This window comes from Capsella rubella, unplaced genomic scaffold (genome assembly GCF_000375325.1).
Source record: "Capsella rubella cultivar Monte Gargano unplaced genomic scaffold, Caprub1_0 scaffold_1, whole genome shotgun sequence".
In the NCBI taxonomy this organism is placed as follows: Eukaryota; Viridiplantae; Streptophyta; class Magnoliopsida; order Brassicales; family Brassicaceae; genus Capsella; species Capsella rubella.
This window is the reverse complement of record NW_006238923.1, coordinates 14,942,220-14,960,827: the sequence shown is the minus strand read 5'-3', so window position 1 is coordinate 14,960,827 and position 18,608 is coordinate 14,942,220. Positions and strand designations below refer to the sequence as shown.

At 33.7% G+C, this 18,608-nt stretch overlaps 4 protein-coding genes across 13 annotated transcripts; 2 read left to right on the top strand and 2 right to left on the bottom strand.

Annotated features, from left to right (window-relative positions):
• The first annotated feature begins 443 nt into the window (after window positions 1-443).
• Window positions 444-2,346, top strand: LOC17899072 (AAA-ATPase At1g43910). The gene is made up of 3 exons (XM_006307343.2): window positions 444-1,030; window positions 1,119-1,689; window positions 1,773-2,346. Exons 1-3 carry the CDS (start codon window positions 597-599, stop codon window positions 2,193-2,195), a joined length of 1,428 nt encoding a protein of 475 aa, XP_006307405.1. The 5' UTR covers window positions 444-596; the 3' UTR covers window positions 2,196-2,346.
• LOC17896875 (probable protein phosphatase 2C 11) lies at window positions 2,312-5,236 on the bottom strand. Its single transcript, XM_006305030.2, has 9 exons — window positions 5,217-5,236; window positions 4,086-4,469; window positions 3,839-3,981; window positions 3,659-3,757; window positions 3,418-3,576; window positions 3,232-3,318; window positions 2,986-3,077; window positions 2,772-2,843; window positions 2,312-2,619 (listed from the first exon to the last, which is right to left on the bottom strand). The coding sequence occupies exons 1-9, from the start codon at window positions 5,234-5,236 to the stop codon at window positions 2,491-2,493; spliced, it is 1,185 nt and encodes a 394-aa protein (XP_006305092.2). The 3' UTR covers window positions 2,312-2,490.
• Window positions 5,237-6,965: 1,729 nt separating this feature from the next.
• LOC17899889 (ras-related protein RABC1) lies at window positions 6,966-9,139 on the bottom strand. The gene is made up of 7 exons (XM_023789558.1): window positions 9,032-9,139; window positions 8,784-8,952; window positions 8,623-8,691; window positions 7,849-7,914; window positions 7,618-7,739; window positions 7,412-7,540; window positions 6,966-7,331 (listed from the first exon to the last, which is right to left on the bottom strand). Exons 2-7 carry the CDS (start codon window positions 8,917-8,919, stop codon window positions 7,215-7,217), a joined length of 639 nt encoding a protein of 212 aa, XP_023645326.1. The 5' UTR covers window positions 8,920-8,952; window positions 9,032-9,139; the 3' UTR covers window positions 6,966-7,214.
• Window positions 9,140-15,333: 6,194 nt separating this feature from the next.
• On the top strand, window positions 15,334-18,442 carry LOC17897891. Of its 10 annotated transcripts, none has more exons than XM_023789634.1 (7): window positions 15,335-15,613; window positions 15,864-15,931; window positions 16,200-16,306; window positions 17,183-17,326; window positions 17,433-17,564; window positions 17,668-18,057; window positions 18,140-18,442. In XM_023789634.1, exons 4-7 carry the CDS (start codon window positions 17,211-17,213, stop codon window positions 18,273-18,275), a joined length of 774 nt encoding a protein of 257 aa, XP_023645402.1. In that variant the 5' UTR covers window positions 15,335-15,613; window positions 15,864-15,931; window positions 16,200-16,306; window positions 17,183-17,210; the 3' UTR covers window positions 18,276-18,442. The 10 variants fall into 10 exon arrangements, with proteins under 10 accessions (XP_023645403.1, XP_023645402.1, XP_023645400.1 ...); XM_023789632.1 differs by having other exon boundaries at window positions 17,131-17,326; XM_023789633.1 differs by having other exon boundaries at window positions 17,108-17,326.
• Window positions 18,443-18,608: the final 166 nt, after the last annotated feature.

The window sequence follows — 18,608 nt, the reverse complement described above, 5'->3', positions numbered from 1 at the left end:
CCCCATATTTCTTTTATTTTCTTCATCCACGTTATTACAAATTATAAATTATAGAATGATTAAAAACGATATAATCTATAAATAACAATATCTGCTCCAACTGTCGCAACCATTCGAACCATATAGATATACCCCCCCCCCCCCCAAACCCCTCTATTTATCATAATTCAGTACAAAAATCATAATATATTTGCACGCCCCTAACCTAATTTATACTAATTCATTATTAATCCCATACATATATCATAAAAAGGTTCATTTTAAAAAACAAAAGTATCTAATATAGATACATTAACCACATTGTTAAATTGTCAACATTTGTGTATATACATCTTTAAAGTGAATCAATGAATGTGACTTGCCCTTGTCTTTATCTCCCTTGACCTTCAATGACGTCTTCCACTTCCTCTCATCCTTGCTTCTTGAGCTTTCCACCCAAGTTTCCCTGAAAAATCTCAAATCTTTCTCTATTGATTAAAAAAAATTCTAACTTTCTTGTTCACCACTCTCTCCCAAAACCTCTTTATATAAACACAATACACTCTCTCTCACTCTTTCATCATCTTCTCTTCTTCTTCATTCAAGAAAGCAAAAAAATGGCGAATCTTTATGGCCAAGTCCCTTCTGTATCAGCAGTGTTCTCTCTATACACATCTTTTTCAGCAATCACTATGCTTTTTCGAACGATTCTTAACGAGATTGTGCCTAAAAGGATAAGAGAGTACATAGCTATGAAAGCTGTGGACTTTTTCTCTTCTTACTTCCAATCAAGTTTCACTTTTGTGATAGAGCAACGTTGGGAGTTTGTTGAGAACCAAACGTTCCGTGCTGCTGAAGTTTACTTACCTACTCGTCTTGCCGGGCTCTCTACTGGTAAACTTCTTGTGGGTTCGAGTAATCTCAAGAATCCAGCTGCTGAGCCAAAGCTTGGTATCCCTGTGAACACAAAGATCATTGATGAGTTTGAAGGGATTCATCTTGAGTGGACTCTTCACTCTGTTGAAACTAAGAAGTATCTACCCGAGAAACGGTAACCCTAAAACTCTGTTTTCTTCTTTCTTCTTCTCTTAGATTACAATCTTGTTTGGTCTGAGTTCTGACATGTTTGATGTGTTTAGGTACTTTCATTTGACATGTAAGAAAGAGTTTCGTGAGAAGATTATGACAGATTACTTCACTTACTTAGCCAAATCAGCAGAGAAGATAATGAGCCATCGCGAGAATCTAAAGATCTATACATATAACCAAGACCGGTCGAAATGGGAATCGGCTATATTTGAGCACCATACAACCTTTGAGACCTTAGCTGTTGAGCCAGAACTTAAGAAGACTTTGATTGATGATCTTGATTCTTTCTCTAAAGGCAAAGACTTTTTCAAGAGCGTGGGACGGGCTTGGAAGCGTGGATATCTTCTTTACGGTCCACCGGGTACTGGAAAGTCTTCTATGGTAGCTGCCATTGCTAATCACATGAAGTATCATATCTATGATCTTCAGATTCAGAGTGTTAGAGATGATGGTGAGCTAAGGGAGATACTTACTTCAACCAAGAATAGGTCTATTCTTCTTATTGAAGATATTGATTGTGGAGCTGATGCTTCTCGTAGACGTCAGACTAAGAAAAAGGAAGAAGATGGTGGAGAAGATGATGGAGAGCCTCAGAAACGGAAGAAGAAGTTTGAAGTTGGGGTAAAGTTGATTTTTTTTTTGAATCCTCTGTTTTATATAATCCTCTGTTTCTTAGACTAATGAATCTTCTTTCTTGTGTATAGATATCGTTGTCTGGTCTATTGAACTTTGTTGATGGACTTTGGTCGAGCTGCGGAGAAGAAAAGATCATAATTTTCACTACGAATCACAAGGAGAAGCTCGACCCGGCGTTGTTGAGGCCGGGAAGAATGGATGTTCACATTCTCATGGACAATTGCAAACCTTTTGTGTTCAAAAAGCTTGTGGCTTTGTACCTCAAAACTGATGAACATGTCTTGTTTGATCCCATTGAGAAGCTGATCCTTGAAGTGAGTTCAACTCCGGCTGAAGTCACGCAGCAGCTCATGGCGAGCAAGAATGCGGATATCGCGCTTAAAGGTCTCGTGGAGTTCTTGGAAACCAAGAAGATGAAAAAGGGAGAAGAGTCTAGTGTGGAGGAAGAGGGAGAGATTGAAGATGCTGAGACTAAAGAAGCAGAAACATAAGTAAAATCTCTACTAGTGAGTGCTTTTGATTATTTTAAAAGACGTATTAGAAGTAACTCTTGTGTTTCTTTAGACAAGATGAGACAAAATTGTAGCTGAAACTACAAGTTGATGTATTAAAAAAATTTAGGAGGCATAGAGTCTCATCATATATCTTTCTTTTTTCCAATTATATAATCCAAATGTGTGACTGTATTAATGCTGTTTGGCCTAAAAACCACAACATGGAAGGGTAAAGCAACAGCTGAAAATGACACATTCACATCAGAAGAACAAACATGACTTTGGTTCTTGCTCAAGATACTTCGAATCGAACAACAATGCAAGTAATGTTGTCGCAGCTACCCCGTGCGTAGGCTTCTTGCACAAGCTTGCTTGCTGCAGTTTCCGCATCTGAAATGTCTCGTGCTATTTCCACAGCATCCTGAAAAAATAAGTAGTTTCAATAGTGTGTTTACGGTTTAGGTAAGTGGACTCAATTCCTTGTTTTTGATGGATCTATAGAACAGTCACATCAAGAAAAATGTGCATTTCAAAACTAAACATAGTGTTAATGAGCTATATCTTGAAACTAACCTCGTTTGACAACACATTCCATAGTCCATCGCTAGCAATAACAATAAACTCCAACGTGCTTATATCCTCTTCCTAAGTATTAGCACAATCACTTGAATCAGTAACAAGGGCATTCACATTTTGTGACTTAAAACCAAATGTAATGTAAAACATATATAAGATCATTATACTAAATGCTGAGAATATAGAGAGCTTAATGACCATCTTTAAGTACCTGAATTTCTGGCTCTGCAATCACATATGGTTTAAGTTGCTTATCCCCGAAAGCCCGAGACACAGCAAGAATTCCACCAACTCGCCATGTTCCTATCGTATTCCATGTAACGATCAATAACTAATCATCCTAAACCACATATTACTTCAAAACACCTTATCACATATCTCTAAAGACCACCATTTGTCTAACAAAACACTCTTAAGTCTTAAGCACATGTAAGTAGAGGGAACTAAGAAACATTACCAGCCCAAATAATGAAGCCACCAGCATCTTCAATCCTTTGTCTCTCATCTGGTCTATCAGGTTTATGATCATTCGAAAGTGGAACAGCTACAGAACAAAACAAAGAGCATCATCACATAAACAAAACCTTGAAAAACAAAAAGGTTTAATCAATTTAGTATCCAAGACTCAAAAAAGTAAACAAACCTGAACCATTTCTCGAAGCTACAACTCTAGAATCACCAACATTAGCAACAATCAACTTATCACCAATAAGCAAAGCAGTTGAAGCAGTCGAGCCAGCGTTCTTCGGTTGTCCTCTCTCTTCAATCAAATACTCATCATCCGTCTGCTTAAAACATTCAACTACACAACACAACAACAAAAACTCTCAGAAACATTCAAAAAACAAAACAAAATGAAATAGCTTAAATCTCAATCTCATTACCAATAGCTTTCTTTGTGTCTGAGACAAACTCATCATGACTAACTAAATTCTTGAAAAGATTGGTTTTTAGATACTCTGCAGTTCTTGCTCCACCATGACCTAACAAAGTCAACACCATTAGTAACAATTAAAATGATATAACAATATGATAAAGAGTAACAATGTGTTAGTTGTTATTACCATCGAAGACACCAAAGAAAGCAACCATTTGTCCATTAACATCAGAGATTCTAGTTTCGAAGTAATCCTCCATTGTTGATCTTTTACCCTTAAGACTAGAGTAACCATAACTAAACTTCACAGTTCTAACTCCTGCTAAAAAGCTACAAACAACACCGGAGAAACAAAATCAAGAAAATTAAAAAAAAAAGACACTAAATTTGAGAAAAATCGATTGAAAAGATTCAATTTTTATAAGAAAAAAAACCTGATTCCACCGCCGCTGAAGAGAGCATCGGGATCTCTAGAAGAAATCATGGAATGAGGATGATCGGAAGAGGAGGAGGAGGAGGAGTTCGCCGCCGGAGGAGGAGAAGAAGAAGAAGATTCCGGCGGTGGCGAAGAGGCATCCCCACGAAGGGGAGCGACGGAGAGAGGAGGAGGAGATGGGTTTGTCAGGTTTGGTGATTGGGAGAACCAAAAGAAGAAACAGAGGAAAAGGTAGAAGATGATAAAGGAAGAGATTGATTTGGAGTTGAAGAAGAAGAAGAAGAAAGACAGAACAAGAGTGGTGAGTTTGGTCTGGAGATGAACAACGCATTGAATAGGAGCAGAAGCACCTTTTTTAATTTTCTTAATTTTTTTTTTCTCTTTCTCCGACAGTTATTTTTTTTCTTTTCTGTCTGTCTGGTCGTAAAATTATACTGTAGATTTAGAACTAACTTTGTAATTACTGGTTTTAAAATTTTAAAAGAAATTAAAATGTAACAAAATATTTATTTATTTTAAAGGTAATTTTCACAAATAACACTGTATTTAGTCCAAAATTAGCATACTCAAAAATTATCTAAATTAGTAATAATGTCAAAACTTAGAATCGTAATCTTCAGTTCTTCTATACACCAAACTAATAAGAGACAACAGTTATAATTCGAGATCTTTCTCCTCCGCGAAATTTGGAATTGGACCAAAGATATCACTCGGTTGTTAAAATTGATTGGTTAGTTTGTTTTATCGAACTTTTTATTGCGAAAAGTTGGGGCTTATTAAATTGCGGTTGATTTAATTGAAGAAAGAGAAAATTTTGGAATCTAGTTGATACTACTTTTCAGTTAATTTCAGTTAATTGCATCATATTTTGTTATATTGTTGTTGTCTTATCTATTTGTTGCATTTTTTTAGTGTACCTGAATTGGTCGCTTTAATGTTGCAAGGAAATGTTTAGTGTAAGTGTCTTTGTGATAAATTTTGAAACGGGGTGTTCTTGTTCCTTATTGAGATGGTTTGTAGCTGAGTTAGATTTTTGTGCTATTAGATTTAGATTTTATTTATTGATAGAACTACATGATGTATGGTCATGGTAAACTTATTCCCTAATTTCAAAATTTATGGAGGAAACGGGGTTGAAGATTTCTCCATAGTACGTGATGTATCGCATGATCTTGATTTGGATTAGTTTGAAATTCCGAGTTTGTTTCAGGTAGTTTCTGAGTACAAGGTAATAGTAGTTTTCCAGTAGTTGTGGATTCAAATCTGGTCCAACGTTTGTGAATGCTCTACTCTAAAAAAAAATTACGTCGTTATTTACTACTTAAATTCATAATTTATTATTATTTTTTTAACTTCAAAGGAAAGAAACATAAAGCAACAAAATGTTTAAAAACCAATAGATAGTAAATAACATTAAAAATTACTTATCAATATGATTGTGTTTCAAAATCAGTGCATTTAATATAAAACATGTTGTGTCTAACTCTTACTATAGGAGCCACATTGGTATTTCATGTGATAATGAACTTCAACACTCCATGTAAGGGCTACCAATGCTCGAAAGATACAAGATTGAAGGCTTTAGTTGGCTACAATGAATTGGTGCTTTAGTTGACCACCGATGGTCTCTTGTCTATACACAACTTTGATATGTTTAAGTCTCATCCTCATCTGAGTTGTTTGCTTTTCAAGGATATGAGTATGTATGTTCGTAAGTTTTGATGTCAATTCAGTTTAGTGCTAGTGCTAGTAAAATCAACTAATTTTTTTAGTGCTCAATATAGATTTTTTAAAAAGAAAATTTCACAAAAACCTCCAAATTTTTTTCTTTCAACAAATAACAAAGTCGTATTCTATTTGTTATCGAATAGATGATCTTTTAAGCAAATGCACACAAATTAAGAAATCATTTAAGTTTACTTTATTTATAAGGAAAAACATTATTTTATACTAACTTAAACACAATTCAACCAATGAAAAACAATTTGCAGAATATAAATTAATAAAAATATAAAATAATATTTAATTTTGCATATATTTTTGAGAAAAGCATCTAATTTTGAAAGAAAAAAAAATGGCTACAAAATCATCTATTATAGACCTGAAGGAGTATTAACTTTGCAAGAAATAAGCCACTAACCAAAAAACTGAAAAAAACTCCCTTGTAAGTAGGTAATAAATTTTAGGTTTTAGTTAACAAACCATTGCAAGATTTTTAGTTTCTATAAAAAAGAAATAATATATTGTGTAATTAACTATTAATAAAACGAGAAAAGCGAGAAAGAACGAGAGAGAAAACCTCAAAGTTCATCATTCAGAGGGAAAAATTCGGGGAAATTTTACAATTTTCATTTTCTTTATTTTATTATTTTCAAGTTTTTTTTATTGTTGAAGAATAATTATTTCTATAACTATGTTATATTGATAAACTAAAAAAAAACCCGAAATACGTTATCCTAAATTTCACATTAAATAAATTTACATATGCAAAATATTTACCATCTCCAGTTAAATATATAGTATGCACCAAGTACTTTTTTTTAGAAGCTACAAAATTTTTTTTTTAAATAATATGAAATACAAAATAATCAATTTCAAAAGTATGCATATTTTCCTGGATGAATTATAAACCCACGCAACACATGAAACATTCTATAAACTTATTACTCATTCGAATTGTTGGAATATTAAATTAGAAACTTTAAAGTACTATATATTGATAACCTCAAGTTTGATGAATTACACGATAATTGTATTGTTGTTGACTTGTTCGACTCATTTTATTCATTTTACAATTGTTCATTTGAAGAGTGTTTTTGTATTTACATTGCAGCTTCACTCCTTTCACTAGAATTTATATTACTCTCAATTAAATGAAAAATTGAAATTGGCAACAAAGAAAAATGTGATACTGGTCACAGTACTCAGTTATTTCTTCAGCCTAATCAGGTATAAGAAACTGATTCATAAGATGGAATAATCCCAGATTAGAAACTAGTGAACACAACTTTGAAACCAGGGTTAAGATTTACATCCAAGATGCTGCAGTTTTTGGAAAGAAAGATACCATCAAGAACAAGAAGACAAGCAAGAGTGTAATTTGTGTCATAAACCCGTAGAGTGATGTCTAAGACGAGCAGCAGTAGCTTGACGAAGCACTGCTGGTCTGCGCCGGGTTTTGTTTGAAAATGTTCTTCTTTCCGCCAGATGAACCTTCAGCAGTAAGACTCGGTGTTTCCAAGATCTGCGGATTAAAAGAAAGGTTAAAAGACATACTCATCATCCTTAGTATGAAAGCTTGGATGAAAGGAGCAAAGTTACTACCTTAAGAACAAGCTCTTCAAAACATTGCTCAACATTGACCCGGGTCTTTGCACTACACTCCAGAAACAAGCATCCATACTCCCGAGCAAAGTCTATGCCTTCTTTTTTAGAAACAGCCCTTTCACTCTCCTAGAGAGACCAAATTAAGTCAGTAGAGTTGCAAAATTATAGACACTTGGACATGGAGGACAAAGAGAAAATCTTACCTTATCGACTTTATTCCCAACAAGCATCTTGATGCAATCCTGATTGGTCGAGTAGAGGTCAATTTCCTTAGCCCATATATCCGAAAGATTTGTGAATGTATCTCGTCTTGTCACATCATATACTACAGATGGAAAGTTCCAAAAGTCACATACAAAGACTAATAATATGTATCCTAATAGATCAAGGATCAAAGATAACAAATGATTTTGTTCATTAAGAAAGAGACATACCCATAATTATACCCTGAGCTCCTCTGTAATAAGAACTTGTTAGCGTCCTAAATCTCTCTTGCCCAGCTGAGTAATCATAAAAAAACACCCAAAAACTAATCAGAGATAACAGAAAAACTGAAAAATTTCAAGACAATATTGTATATACAAAAGACTAATCTCATATAATTGTTCTATATACAAGACTAATTTCGAAAAATACTCTAAGTACAAGAGTCTAATATCTAAACTATTCTATATACAAGACTAATCTTAAAAGTAATTACAAATAATACTCTTGCCTACTATACAAACTATTCTAAATACAAAGAGTCAAAGACTAATCTTTAAAATATTCTAAACACAAAGACTAACCTCTAAACTATTCTAAAGGCTATAGACTGATCTCTTAACTATTCTAAATACAAGATACTAATCTCCAAACACAAGACTCTTACTCAAGCTTAGGCAAACACTGACTAAGACAAAGAAATTGTAAAATATTCCACATTATTGTGAGAAAGACATTCTCTAAACTAGGCGATAGACTGATCTCTAAACTATTCTAAATACAAAATACTAATCTCCAAACCATTCCAAACACAAGACTCTTATTCAAGCTTATGCAACAGTGACTAAGACAAAGAAATTGTAAAACAAAATTCCACATTATTGTGATAAAGACATTCTCAAACTCTAAATTGTTCAATGATTCCACCTAAACATCTAAATCAAAACCATAAGACGAGTTCAATCATCCCCAACACACAAAAACATAAGCTTGTCGTATCTCACCAGTATCCCAAATCGCAAGCTTGAGTTTCTTTTCCCCAATTGTAAGATACTTAACCTTAAAATCAACACCTACAAAACAAATCAAATCCAAACACAATCAGAAAACTTTACACAAAAAGACAAGATCGGTACTTTATAGATCATATACATTTCAAACTCACCAATTGTTGGAGACAGATCATCAAAGGTATTAGATGTGAAACTCAACAAAAGAGAGCTCTTTCCAACACCAGAGTCTCCGATCAATAAAACCTTAAACAAGTAATCGAACTCGGGTTGTCCCGACGAAGTACCCATTGGAATAAAAATCGAACCTTTACTTTTCTTAACCTGAAGAAACGAAATCAAAATCAAAAAGGGTCGGAACAAAACGATTAAAAGACACAAACTTTGGAATAAGCTTGACAACCTTAAGAGACCCTCGAGATCTGCGAGAAGAATGACACGAAGACACGAGAGAGAAGGCAGAGGTAAAAGCGGAGAGATCGTAAAAAGCCGAAGAAAGAGTTCTTCTTCTTTTTTTGTTATAATAACGTGAGAGCGTGACGATGCCTCTTCAATTTCACCGACTGATACATGGATGAAGAATCTTCTACGGTTGGTCTTATCCTACACCTTCACTTTCCTTTGTTTAGTAACCGTTGGATTGTTAAACCGGTTTTTATTCGACGTCGGCTGAATTGGTACGCTTTTTGAAGATTTTGTTTATACCGGAATCAATCGAATGGGCCTTGGTCCAGTTCTTCTATGTCCTTTACCAAACATCGAACCAAACTAAACCGAGATTTAAGGTTTCGAAATCGAATAACATGAGTGAGCCGATCGGTTCGGTTATTGGTCTGGTTCATTGAATTTGATATTTGATCGGTTCGGTTAAACTTTGAATTGCATACAAGTTTAATATTTTTGGTTGTGTTTTTAGTAACTTGTTACATCAAGTTAAGGAGGTTTACCATATTGGAAAATTGGAAACTAACATATTTTGACTATTTTTTTAATATATAGTAATCTTATAAATATTTTTTTTGAGACAAATTAATTTAAATGAATTTAAAATAGAAAAATAAATTATTTACATTCTCATCAAATAAAAAAAAATCATTCCTATAATTTAATTATTTTTTCAAATTTTTGGGTTTTCATTTACAAAAAAGGATATTGTACAACGAGTATATTTCATTATTACTTAATTAAATAAGGAGGATTTGCACAACTAACCTTTTTATGATACCATTTTCTACAAATACCCTCTCTAGGTGTCCATTTTTAAAAATACATTTTTCAATGTACAAAATGACTAAGTTACCCTCCTTTATTATAACCCATGATGAAGAAAAGAATATTCTTTCCAACAAAAAGAATATTGCTTCCGAAAAATTTCCCGCCAAATCGACAAAAAAAATTTCAGCCAAAATTTTCCGACAAAAAAATTTTCCGCCAAAAATTTTCCGCAATTCCTTAAAAAACCTTTTAAAAACCTTGTAAATATTTTTAATCCCTTAAAAAATCCTTTAAAAACCCTTGTAAATCTTTTAAAAGTCATCCAAAACCTTTCAAAACTTGAGTAAACCTTTTAAAACCATTGTAAATCATTTTATAACATTTATAACCACTTGTAAATCCCTTTAAACCTCTTATAACCGTGATAAATCATTTAATAAAAACTTTTGTAAACTTCTAAAATCCTTGTAAATCCTTAAAAACCATTTTAAAGAACTTGTAATACCTTTAAAAACTTTTGTAAACCCTTTGAAAACGTTTGTAAACTTCTAAAACCCTGTCAAACTATTTTTAAATCATTGTATGCCTTTAAAAACACTTGTAAATCTATTTAAAAACACTTGTAAATCCTTTTAAAAAACCTTTAAAAATCCTTGTAAATTTTTAAAATCCTTTAAAAATCCTTGTAAATCCTTTTAAAATTGTTATAAACTTATAAAAAAATTTAAAAACCATTGTTAATCATTTAAAAACCATTTAAAAACCTTTGTAAGCTTCTAAAACCCTTTAAAAACCATTACAAATCTTTTAAAAACCATTTAAAAACTCTTGTAAATCCCTTTAAAAACCGTTGTAAACCCTTTAAAAGACCCTTTAAAAAAATCTTGTAAACCCTTTAAAAAAATTTGGCGGGAAATTTTTGAAAAAGTTTTTTTTGGCGGGGAAATTTTTGGCGGGAAAGTTTTTGGGGGGGAAAATTTTTGGAAGGAATATTCCTTCTTTTGGAAAAAAATATTTTTTCAACTAGGGGTAAAATGGCTATTAAAATTTAAGAGAGGGCAAAAATGAAAATGGCAAAAAAAAGAGGGTATTTTTAAAAGAGGGTATCTGAAAAAGGGTATTGGTATCAATTTCTCATGTTAACTAAATAAATAGTCAATAATTTATGTTGTAATTTTGAACTTTAATATTCATTTTATTGGTTATTAGTCATGCTAAATGAATCTAATTTATACGCACACTAAATAAGCATATGTGAATATTTTTACTTTCAAGTTTGTAAACAACTTTCCTCCAATTTTTAGTTTTTGTTTTCAAAAAAAGAAGAGGAAGAATATTTGTACTTCTTGGTTAGTTTTCCTTTTTGATTAAGGTAAGTAAAAATATATATAGATGGAAATATGTGACTTAGTAGTTAGTATGTATACAGATTTCATATTTTTCAATATAAAATGTCAATCTTAAATTTTAATACTTTTAATTGATACATATACATGAAAATTAGCATATGTAAATATTAAAAGTTTAAAGACAAATTTTGGTAGAAGCTATGAAAAGTAGTGAAGTTTGGACTCAAATTAATAAAAGGAATGACCCAAAATATATTTTTCTTTCCTAATTCATATTTTCTTGGTTGAATAACTAAGCAGTTCTGAACGAAAACTCATAGTCTCGGTCCAAATGCTACGCAAACCGACGATGAAGCGCACCTATGAGACCCAGTTTGCGAAGAGGTTTAAATGAATTGATTTGACCACCTATATCACCAAAATGCACTTATATTTTCGGTCAAGGGTCCTGAGAGAACTCTATAGTTAAGCGTGCTTATGCTGGAATAGTCAAAGAATGGGTGACCTTCAGGGAAGTGGTTGTCGTAACTATGTGAGTGAGGCCAAAACACAGTGAAAGATCATGTGGTGATTCGTAGGCTCGGTAAACAAGTCTTTAAACCTCCCTGGCGTAGCAAACCGGCCATCGGGTATTAATGGGTTCATGGCCTTAGTGAGAAGATGTGAGGCCCATTAAGAGAGGTGTATCCATGGGCTAGTGGTGAACATGGGGTCCACTAAAGAGATGACGGTTGGGGCGTTACAAGTGGTATCAGAGCCGAACCCAGATAAGTGTAGAGTGGTGGGCACACACTGTTAAGGAGTGACGATCGTTGTGCGCAACGAGGACGTTGCGGTCTATTAGTGGGGGAGAATTGTGAGACCCAGTTTGCGGAGAGGTTTAAATGAACTGATTTGGCCATTTATGTCACCAAAGTGCACTTATATTTTCGGTCAAAGGTCTTGAGAGAACTCCACAGTTAAGCGTGCGTATGCTGCAGTAGTCAAAAGATGGGTGACCTTCCGGGAAGTGATTGTCGGAACTGTGTGAGAGGCCAAAACACAGGGAAAGATCATGTGGTGATTTGTAAGGTCGGTAAACAAGTATTTGCCTCCGAGACGTAGCAAACCAGCCGTCGAATATTAGTGGGCTCATGGGCCTAGTGAGAGGACGTGAGGCCCATTAAGATAGGTGGGCCCATGGGCTGGTGGTGAACATGGGGCCCACTAAAGAGATGGCGGTCGGGGAGTTACAGCACCGCTTCGGATCGCTCAAGCTAGATTTCAAAAGCTGCTTCCCGCAAGCGTTTGCGATTGCGGGTAGTTGCAATTGGTTTTAAAAAAGAAAGAAACTAAAAATGGAAAATCTGTAAATTAAAATATATATTATCAAACCATATATATATTTATATATATTCATATTAATTCTAAAAAAAATCATTCTCTAAATTTATTTTCAAATATTTTTAATTACTTGTGTTTCAAAATAAAATTTATTTGTTTAACATTTGAATAAATTATTTAGTTTTATATTTAGTAATTATTTATTTATTTTTATTAATCATTTATAATAATAAAATTATACTTTTGATAATATATTTTACTAAAATTAATTTAGTTATGGTTTTAGTTATTAATCATATTAATTTTTAATATATTTCATAATAATATTTATTTTGGTATATTTATACATTTTATAATGGGGGAATTTCAAAAATACCCCTTTTCCAATACCACTTTTTGAAAATACCCCTCTTTCTAATTTTATCAAAAAGTAACTATAAAATTTGAAATTTATCAAAAACATATGTGTAAACTTATATTTATAGATACAAATTATCTTTATATGTGTGTAAATTTATATATATATATATATATATATATATATACATATATATTTCATAAATACCGTATAATACCTTTTAAAAACCTTATAAAAACAGTGTAAACCTTTTAAAAGCCTTATATAAACATTATAAATGTTGTTTAGAACCTTTTAAAACCTTATAAATATTTGGATTTAGTCTCCCAGTAGTAATGATAATCTCGATGTACCTTATTAACCATACAAAAGTTTATAATTTTTCATATTTGAAAATGGGTATTTTTGAAAATGGATATAAAAGAGGGGTATTTTGAAAAGGGACACCAAAAGGGGTATTTCTCAAAAATTCTCTTTTATAATTGTATTTATATCTTTTGTAATTTTTTTATTTAACCGCTATTACTTCCGCTGGTCAACCATAAAACTCCCATAAACACACTCATTTTAAAACATTAAACTAGTCGTTAAAAACGCTTAATAATGGTTAAAACTGTAATAACTCGCTTCCTCAAACTCCCGCAAGCCTAGCCCTGGGCAAATATATTCGTTAGATTCGCTTCGATTCGATATTCGTTTCGATTCGATTCGAAAAATACAAATATCTATAAGATGTTGAAGTGAAGCAAATATGAAAATGTAGTATTCGTAAAAACCGAAGCAAAAAACAAATATTGATTTTTTTAGTGCCGAATATCCGCTTTGCTTTGTATATTTATATATATGTATAAATATAATTCATTATATAATATATATAATATGTGTATTATGGATTTGGGTTTATATCAAATAGGCTTATTATTCATATTACTATATTTTGGCACGTTACGCTTTTTGCTTAATGTTGCTCTTAAACAAATAAAACTGTATTTAAAAAATAATATTAAAAATAAACGTTAGAAAAAATTATCGGGTTTTGGGTTTCTGGATTAGTTTGATGGCATGTTCTTTTCAGAGGTACGATAAGTTATCAATGGTGGTTACATTTCCTTTTTGAAAACATGTCAAACAAGAATCTCTAATATCTAATATCTCATATTTTGCACCTTGTGTTTATGTATTACATGTTTTTAGATTCAAAAAAAAAATAAATGGGTCGAAGCGAAGCGAATAGTTCGCGAATATTATAAAAAATACTCGAATATTCGAAGTTCCGAATACTCAAAAATTTACGAAGCGAAGCAAATACCAAAATGAACTATTTGGTCGAAGCGAAGCAAATCACAAATATTACAGATTTTCCGAATATTCGCTTCGTGCCCAAGGCTACGCAGCGCTGTGTTTAAACCATTCAAGCCCTAAAACTATAGTACCTGTCAGATTTGTTTTTAAATTGTCTTAACTAAACGACATCGTTTCTTTGATGTAATCCAAAGATTCAAAACATGAAAACACTTTAAACTCGTCCTGGGTAAACGGCAGAAACCGTTAAAACCGAACCGATCAACCCGAGAATTTCGGTTATCGGCGAAAACCGAAGAGATTTTGTCAAACCGTTCGGTGATATTGATTTGAGAAATCGGATTTCGGTTCGGGTCGGTTCGGTAATCGGTACCGATCGGTTTTGCTGAAACTGAGATTCTGCAGCCATATATAAAATTTGTGATGAGTCGTTAACCCTAATATGTTTTAATCTTTTTCTTTGGCTGCCGCTTGCAACAAAAACGAGAGACTTCATTTGTACTTCTTTCTTCCTAATTCTAATCATATCACTAGTCCTAGATCTTTCTTCATATGTTCATGATTCATCACGTCTCTTCTCCCTCGTGAGTTCATCATCTTCTACATCCTCTTTCATTCTCTAAATCTCAATCGTTGTTAACACTTCTTCTTTCTAAACCCGTAACCGCGAACCACTTCTTCCTCTCTCTCATTACCAAACTTATCGGTAATCTTCAGATCTATTATTTATGGTTTTCGAACAAGCTTTATCGAACGGAGAGACTGAACGGTCGGTCATGCCGTCGCTGCCTCCGCGCTGCCGAGTCGAACCCTAATTGTTGTTAATGGATTCACTTTGTAAATTTATTAAATGGGCTTTTAATTTTCTTTGTTAATATCATTTTCAAAGATATAATGGATTTGGGCTTCTTTTAACCCATTATACATTGTTATTCTTTATTCGGTTTATATTAACCGAAATAGAAAAAATTCGGTTAAATTTCGGAAATGATTTAAAAGCCAATAACCGAACCGAATAACCCGAGTACCGACCGAACCGAACCGAAATAAATTTCGGTTTAGTTCGGTGGATTTTTTTGTAAACCGAATTTTGCCATAACCGAATAACCCGACCCGTTTAACCCGAATTCGCCGAACGCCCAGGACGACTTTAAACCTTTTCTTCTTCTTTCTTCTTCCCTTCAATAGATTCGAACTCCTTTCTTCTTCTCATTGATTCCAACATTGAATCAAAGAGTTCTTCCTTGTCTTAGCTTGTTGAAACCCAAACTCTCAATTCCGAAATCGAATCAGTTAGTGTTGCTTCGTCCTCCCTTGTCTTCGATTCCGAATCCAAACACAAACTCATCGATTTGCATATGGGTCTTCTTTGTCCGCCATAGCTGGCCACAGATTGAGCTTTATATTGTCGATTTCGAAGTGGGTTTTACGGATTTTGGTTAAGTATTTTCCTTTTACTGATTCAATTTTGCATTTTGATGAGAACTTCCATCGATTGGGATTAAAAAGATGCTAGCTTTGGATGTGTAAATGTAGAAATTGGAATTTATAATTCATGTGTCTCTGCTTTGATTTAAATTAGAGATAGATGTTTACTGATTATGTTACTCTTCTTTGATTTGGTTGTGCTTAGCACTGTCACTTTATCAGTTAAAGACTCTTGATTTTGATGTTTTTGTTTGTAACAGGGCAACGCAGCGATTGATATAAAGCAACCAAAGAGATCTGAGGCAACCCTTCTCTCCTCTAGTTAGTGGTTAGTTCTTTAAAACCTCTTTTCTCCTCTGGCTTGTGTAGTTGTGTTGATGGCTTTTGAATCTTAGCTTAGGTAACTAATGACTTTACTGATTCGATTAGCTTAGATTTTGACTAGTGTAGTAGCTTAGTGTAGGCGTTTACATTAGAAGCTTAAGTGGGGTTTCTCCTCTCGTTAGTGTAGGCGTTTACATTAGAAGCTTTGCTCAATTAGATTCTGGTTTTACTTTAAGTGAATGTTATTAATACATTTTTATGGAAAGTTTCAGTGTATCAGAACGTGACTGAGGAAGCTTAAAAGAAGATAACTTTACAGATTTTGGTTAGTGTTTTCCTGAGGCTGAGGTTGAGGTTCGATCTCATCAAGAAAGCTGAGGTTTGTGTTTGATGTTTGATGTTTGAAGTATCATTGTGCTTTTGTTTGAAAGCTCTTGCCTTGTCTTTTGCTATCAGGAATCTTCCTTTGTTTCATTTATGATATTCTTTTGTTGATTTTGCTATCAGGAATCTTGTCTTTTCTTTTGTCTTTGATGCTTTGTTTTTACAATCTTGCTTTTAGACCATTCATCTGCAGCTTAGACCTCAGTTTTTAATGCCTTTTTTCCACAGCTTTAATTGACACTGGTCGTCTTTGTTTCATGATGGGGCTGAGTGAATTGTTTTATTTACATCTGATATGAGCCTTTGCTTTGCTTCCATTGATGCTTGTTTAGTTTATTCTGTTTCGTTTTTGTGAGAGATCATAGCAAGATCATAGTTAATGCTGTTCCTGCTTCTTCTTTTTGTATTTCTTCACCGTGCATATATTTTTTGTGCTAATGGAACAGGATGAGTTTATTTATTGCAGTACCTTTGCAAGTCATGTGGGTTCTGTAGTGGTTGTGCTAGTGAACAGAGACACTGTCTTGAGAATTATTCTTAACAAGGCATAGACTTGATATTACTTATTTACTTCAAACTTTGTTTTTGATGTGTATTGCCTTGGTACGTGATTTATATATGTACGTGATACTTATTATAGCAGAATGTGTACATGTATTCCTTGGTACGTGTTAGTTTTGTATTCTTCTTTCTTAGAGTGAATTTTTTCAGATTTTGAGCTCATCTTTGGTTTTGTTAGATTTCTCTTTAGTTATTGACCTCTATTGTGCATAATGTATAATGTACGGAACCAAAGGCGTGTTTTATGTGTTATCATAGCTACATTATACATCTGGCACGACCTAAGAGACAGATTTTGTTGTACACCAAGTGTTCGACGAATTTCGCCATCGAGGCTTATGGAGGAAAAAGACTGGGAAGCTTCCTCTTCGAGCGAAAACGAAGCTGGTTTTCCAAACGATGATGACGACGACGAGTTTCATTCTGGTGGTTCAGAGCCCAGGTTACAGTTCAGGTGGATAAAAGTTGGTGACATGTTTCTCGATTTACTTGCCCGAATCATAAACTGCTAAGTCAACTGTTCTTACACTCAGTTTCTCTTTTCATTCGTGTTTGCGTAGAGTAGGATCTTCCAAGGCTCGTTGGATTGCCGAATTAGGAATGGCTGAAGTTGAGGTCAAAAGAGGAAAACTTTGGACAACTACTGGAATCATTCGTAGTGGAAAGACATATTGCTTCATCGAAGAGGCTCTGTATGTGGCAAACTAAACATTTACTAATTTTACGGATCTTAGATTTCTGAAATTCACATTATGAAGTCTGTTCCTTTTTCTCATTGTCTTCCTCTCGTGGCAGGTATTTGAGTGAAATAGGAGAGTTGCAGATCTTAGGTAGTGAAGATGATGTTGTGATAACGTTAAAGGACTTGTATGAGAATATTGCAGAGGAAAAAAGCGGTTGCTGTTGGGAAAACTACGAGGTTTATAGATACTTAAAGAGTCTAGGCTACATCCTCGGCAGGCATGGAGTTTCTTGGACGTCAAAGAATGCTGCGATTTCGACACCAAGTGGTCAAGAAGAGTCTGTTTGCTCCGGTGAATGTCCTCAAGAGAAGGATACTATAACTCAACTCTTGGTAGATATGCAAATCTTTGATGCAAAAGCGGTGTATGACGTGTATTTGCCGAATAGTCGGTTCAAGAAGTCTTCTCCTAATGAACCGAGCTTTGTGGCTTGCTTCTCGGGGTAAGGCATTTTTGTTACATCTAACTATTGAAGCAAGTTTTCCATTACACATCTTACTCAATATACTCATCCTCTTTTACAGGGACTCTCCACCAAGCAAAGAAGATATTAAAGTTCTGCGAAACCGCATAGCTGCACCATTAATGTTCTGTCATATCGCTCAGGGCCGCGCCAGTTTCTTTTCCTTCAGCTCCATAGACCTCCCTGTCTTACCATAAAATGTAACAGAAGACTCAACGATCTTGTATTCTTTAGACAAAGTCACTAAACAAAGTAACTTTGATGATGCTGATATACTATATTAGCCCTGGGCACGAAGCGAATATTCGGAAAATTTGTGATATTTGTTATTTGCTTCGCCTCGACGGAATAGTTGATTTTACTATTTGCTTCGATTCGTAAATTTTCGAGTATTCGGAACTTCGAATATTTGAATATTTTTCGTAATATTTGCGAATTACTTGCTTCGCTTCGACCCATCTAATTTTTTTTTTAAACTAAAAACATATAGAATATAAATATAAAATGCAAAATATGAAATATTAGAGGTT

Excerpts from the sequence above, each read along its gene's own strand:
- LOC17899889 (XM_023789558.1), bottom strand. The coding sequence starts at position 8,919 with ATGGGTACTTCGTCGGGACAACCCGAGTTCGATTACTTGTTTAAGGTT. Across the intron at positions 8,692-8,783 it reads TGATCTGTCTCCAACAATTG|GTGTTGATTTTAAGGTTAAG; the intron begins GTGAGTTTGAAA and ends TTTGTTTTGTAG. Across the intron at positions 7,332-7,411 it reads TTGAAGAGCTTGTTCTTAAG|ATCTTGGAAACACCGAGTCT; the intron begins GTAGTAACTTTG and ends TTTAATCCGCAG.
- LOC17896875 (XM_006305030.2), bottom strand. The coding sequence starts at position 5,236 with ATGGAGAAATCTTCAACCCC. Across the intron at positions 3,758-3,838 it reads TTTCTTTGGTGTCTTCGATG|GTCATGGTGGAGCAAGAACT; the intron begins GTAATAACAACT and ends TGACTTTGTTAG. Across the intron at positions 2,844-2,985 it reads TTGCAGAGCCAGAAATTCAG|GAAGAGGATATAAGCACGTT; the intron begins GTACTTAAAGAT and ends GCTAATACTTAG.
- LOC17899072 (XM_006307343.2), top strand. The coding sequence starts at position 597 with ATGGCGAATCTTTATGGCCAAGTCCCTTCTGTATCAGCAGTGTTCTCT. Across the intron at positions 1,031-1,118 it reads AAGTATCTACCCGAGAAACG|GTACTTTCATTTGACATGTA; the intron begins GTAACCCTAAAA and ends TGATGTGTTTAG. Across the intron at positions 1,690-1,772 it reads AGAAGAAGTTTGAAGTTGGG|ATATCGTTGTCTGGTCTATT; the intron begins GTAAAGTTGATT and ends TCTTGTGTATAG.
- LOC17897891 (XM_023789629.1), top strand. The coding sequence starts at position 17,085 with ATGTATAATGTACGGAACCAAAGGCGTGTTTTATGTGTTATCATAGCT. Across the intron at positions 17,327-17,432 it reads GAGCCCAGGTTACAGTTCAG|AGTAGGATCTTCCAAGGCTC; the intron begins GTGGATAAAAGT and ends GTGTTTGCGTAG. Across the intron at positions 17,565-17,667 it reads TGCTTCATCGAAGAGGCTCT|GTATTTGAGTGAAATAGGAG; the intron begins GTATGTGGCAAA and ends CTCTCGTGGCAG.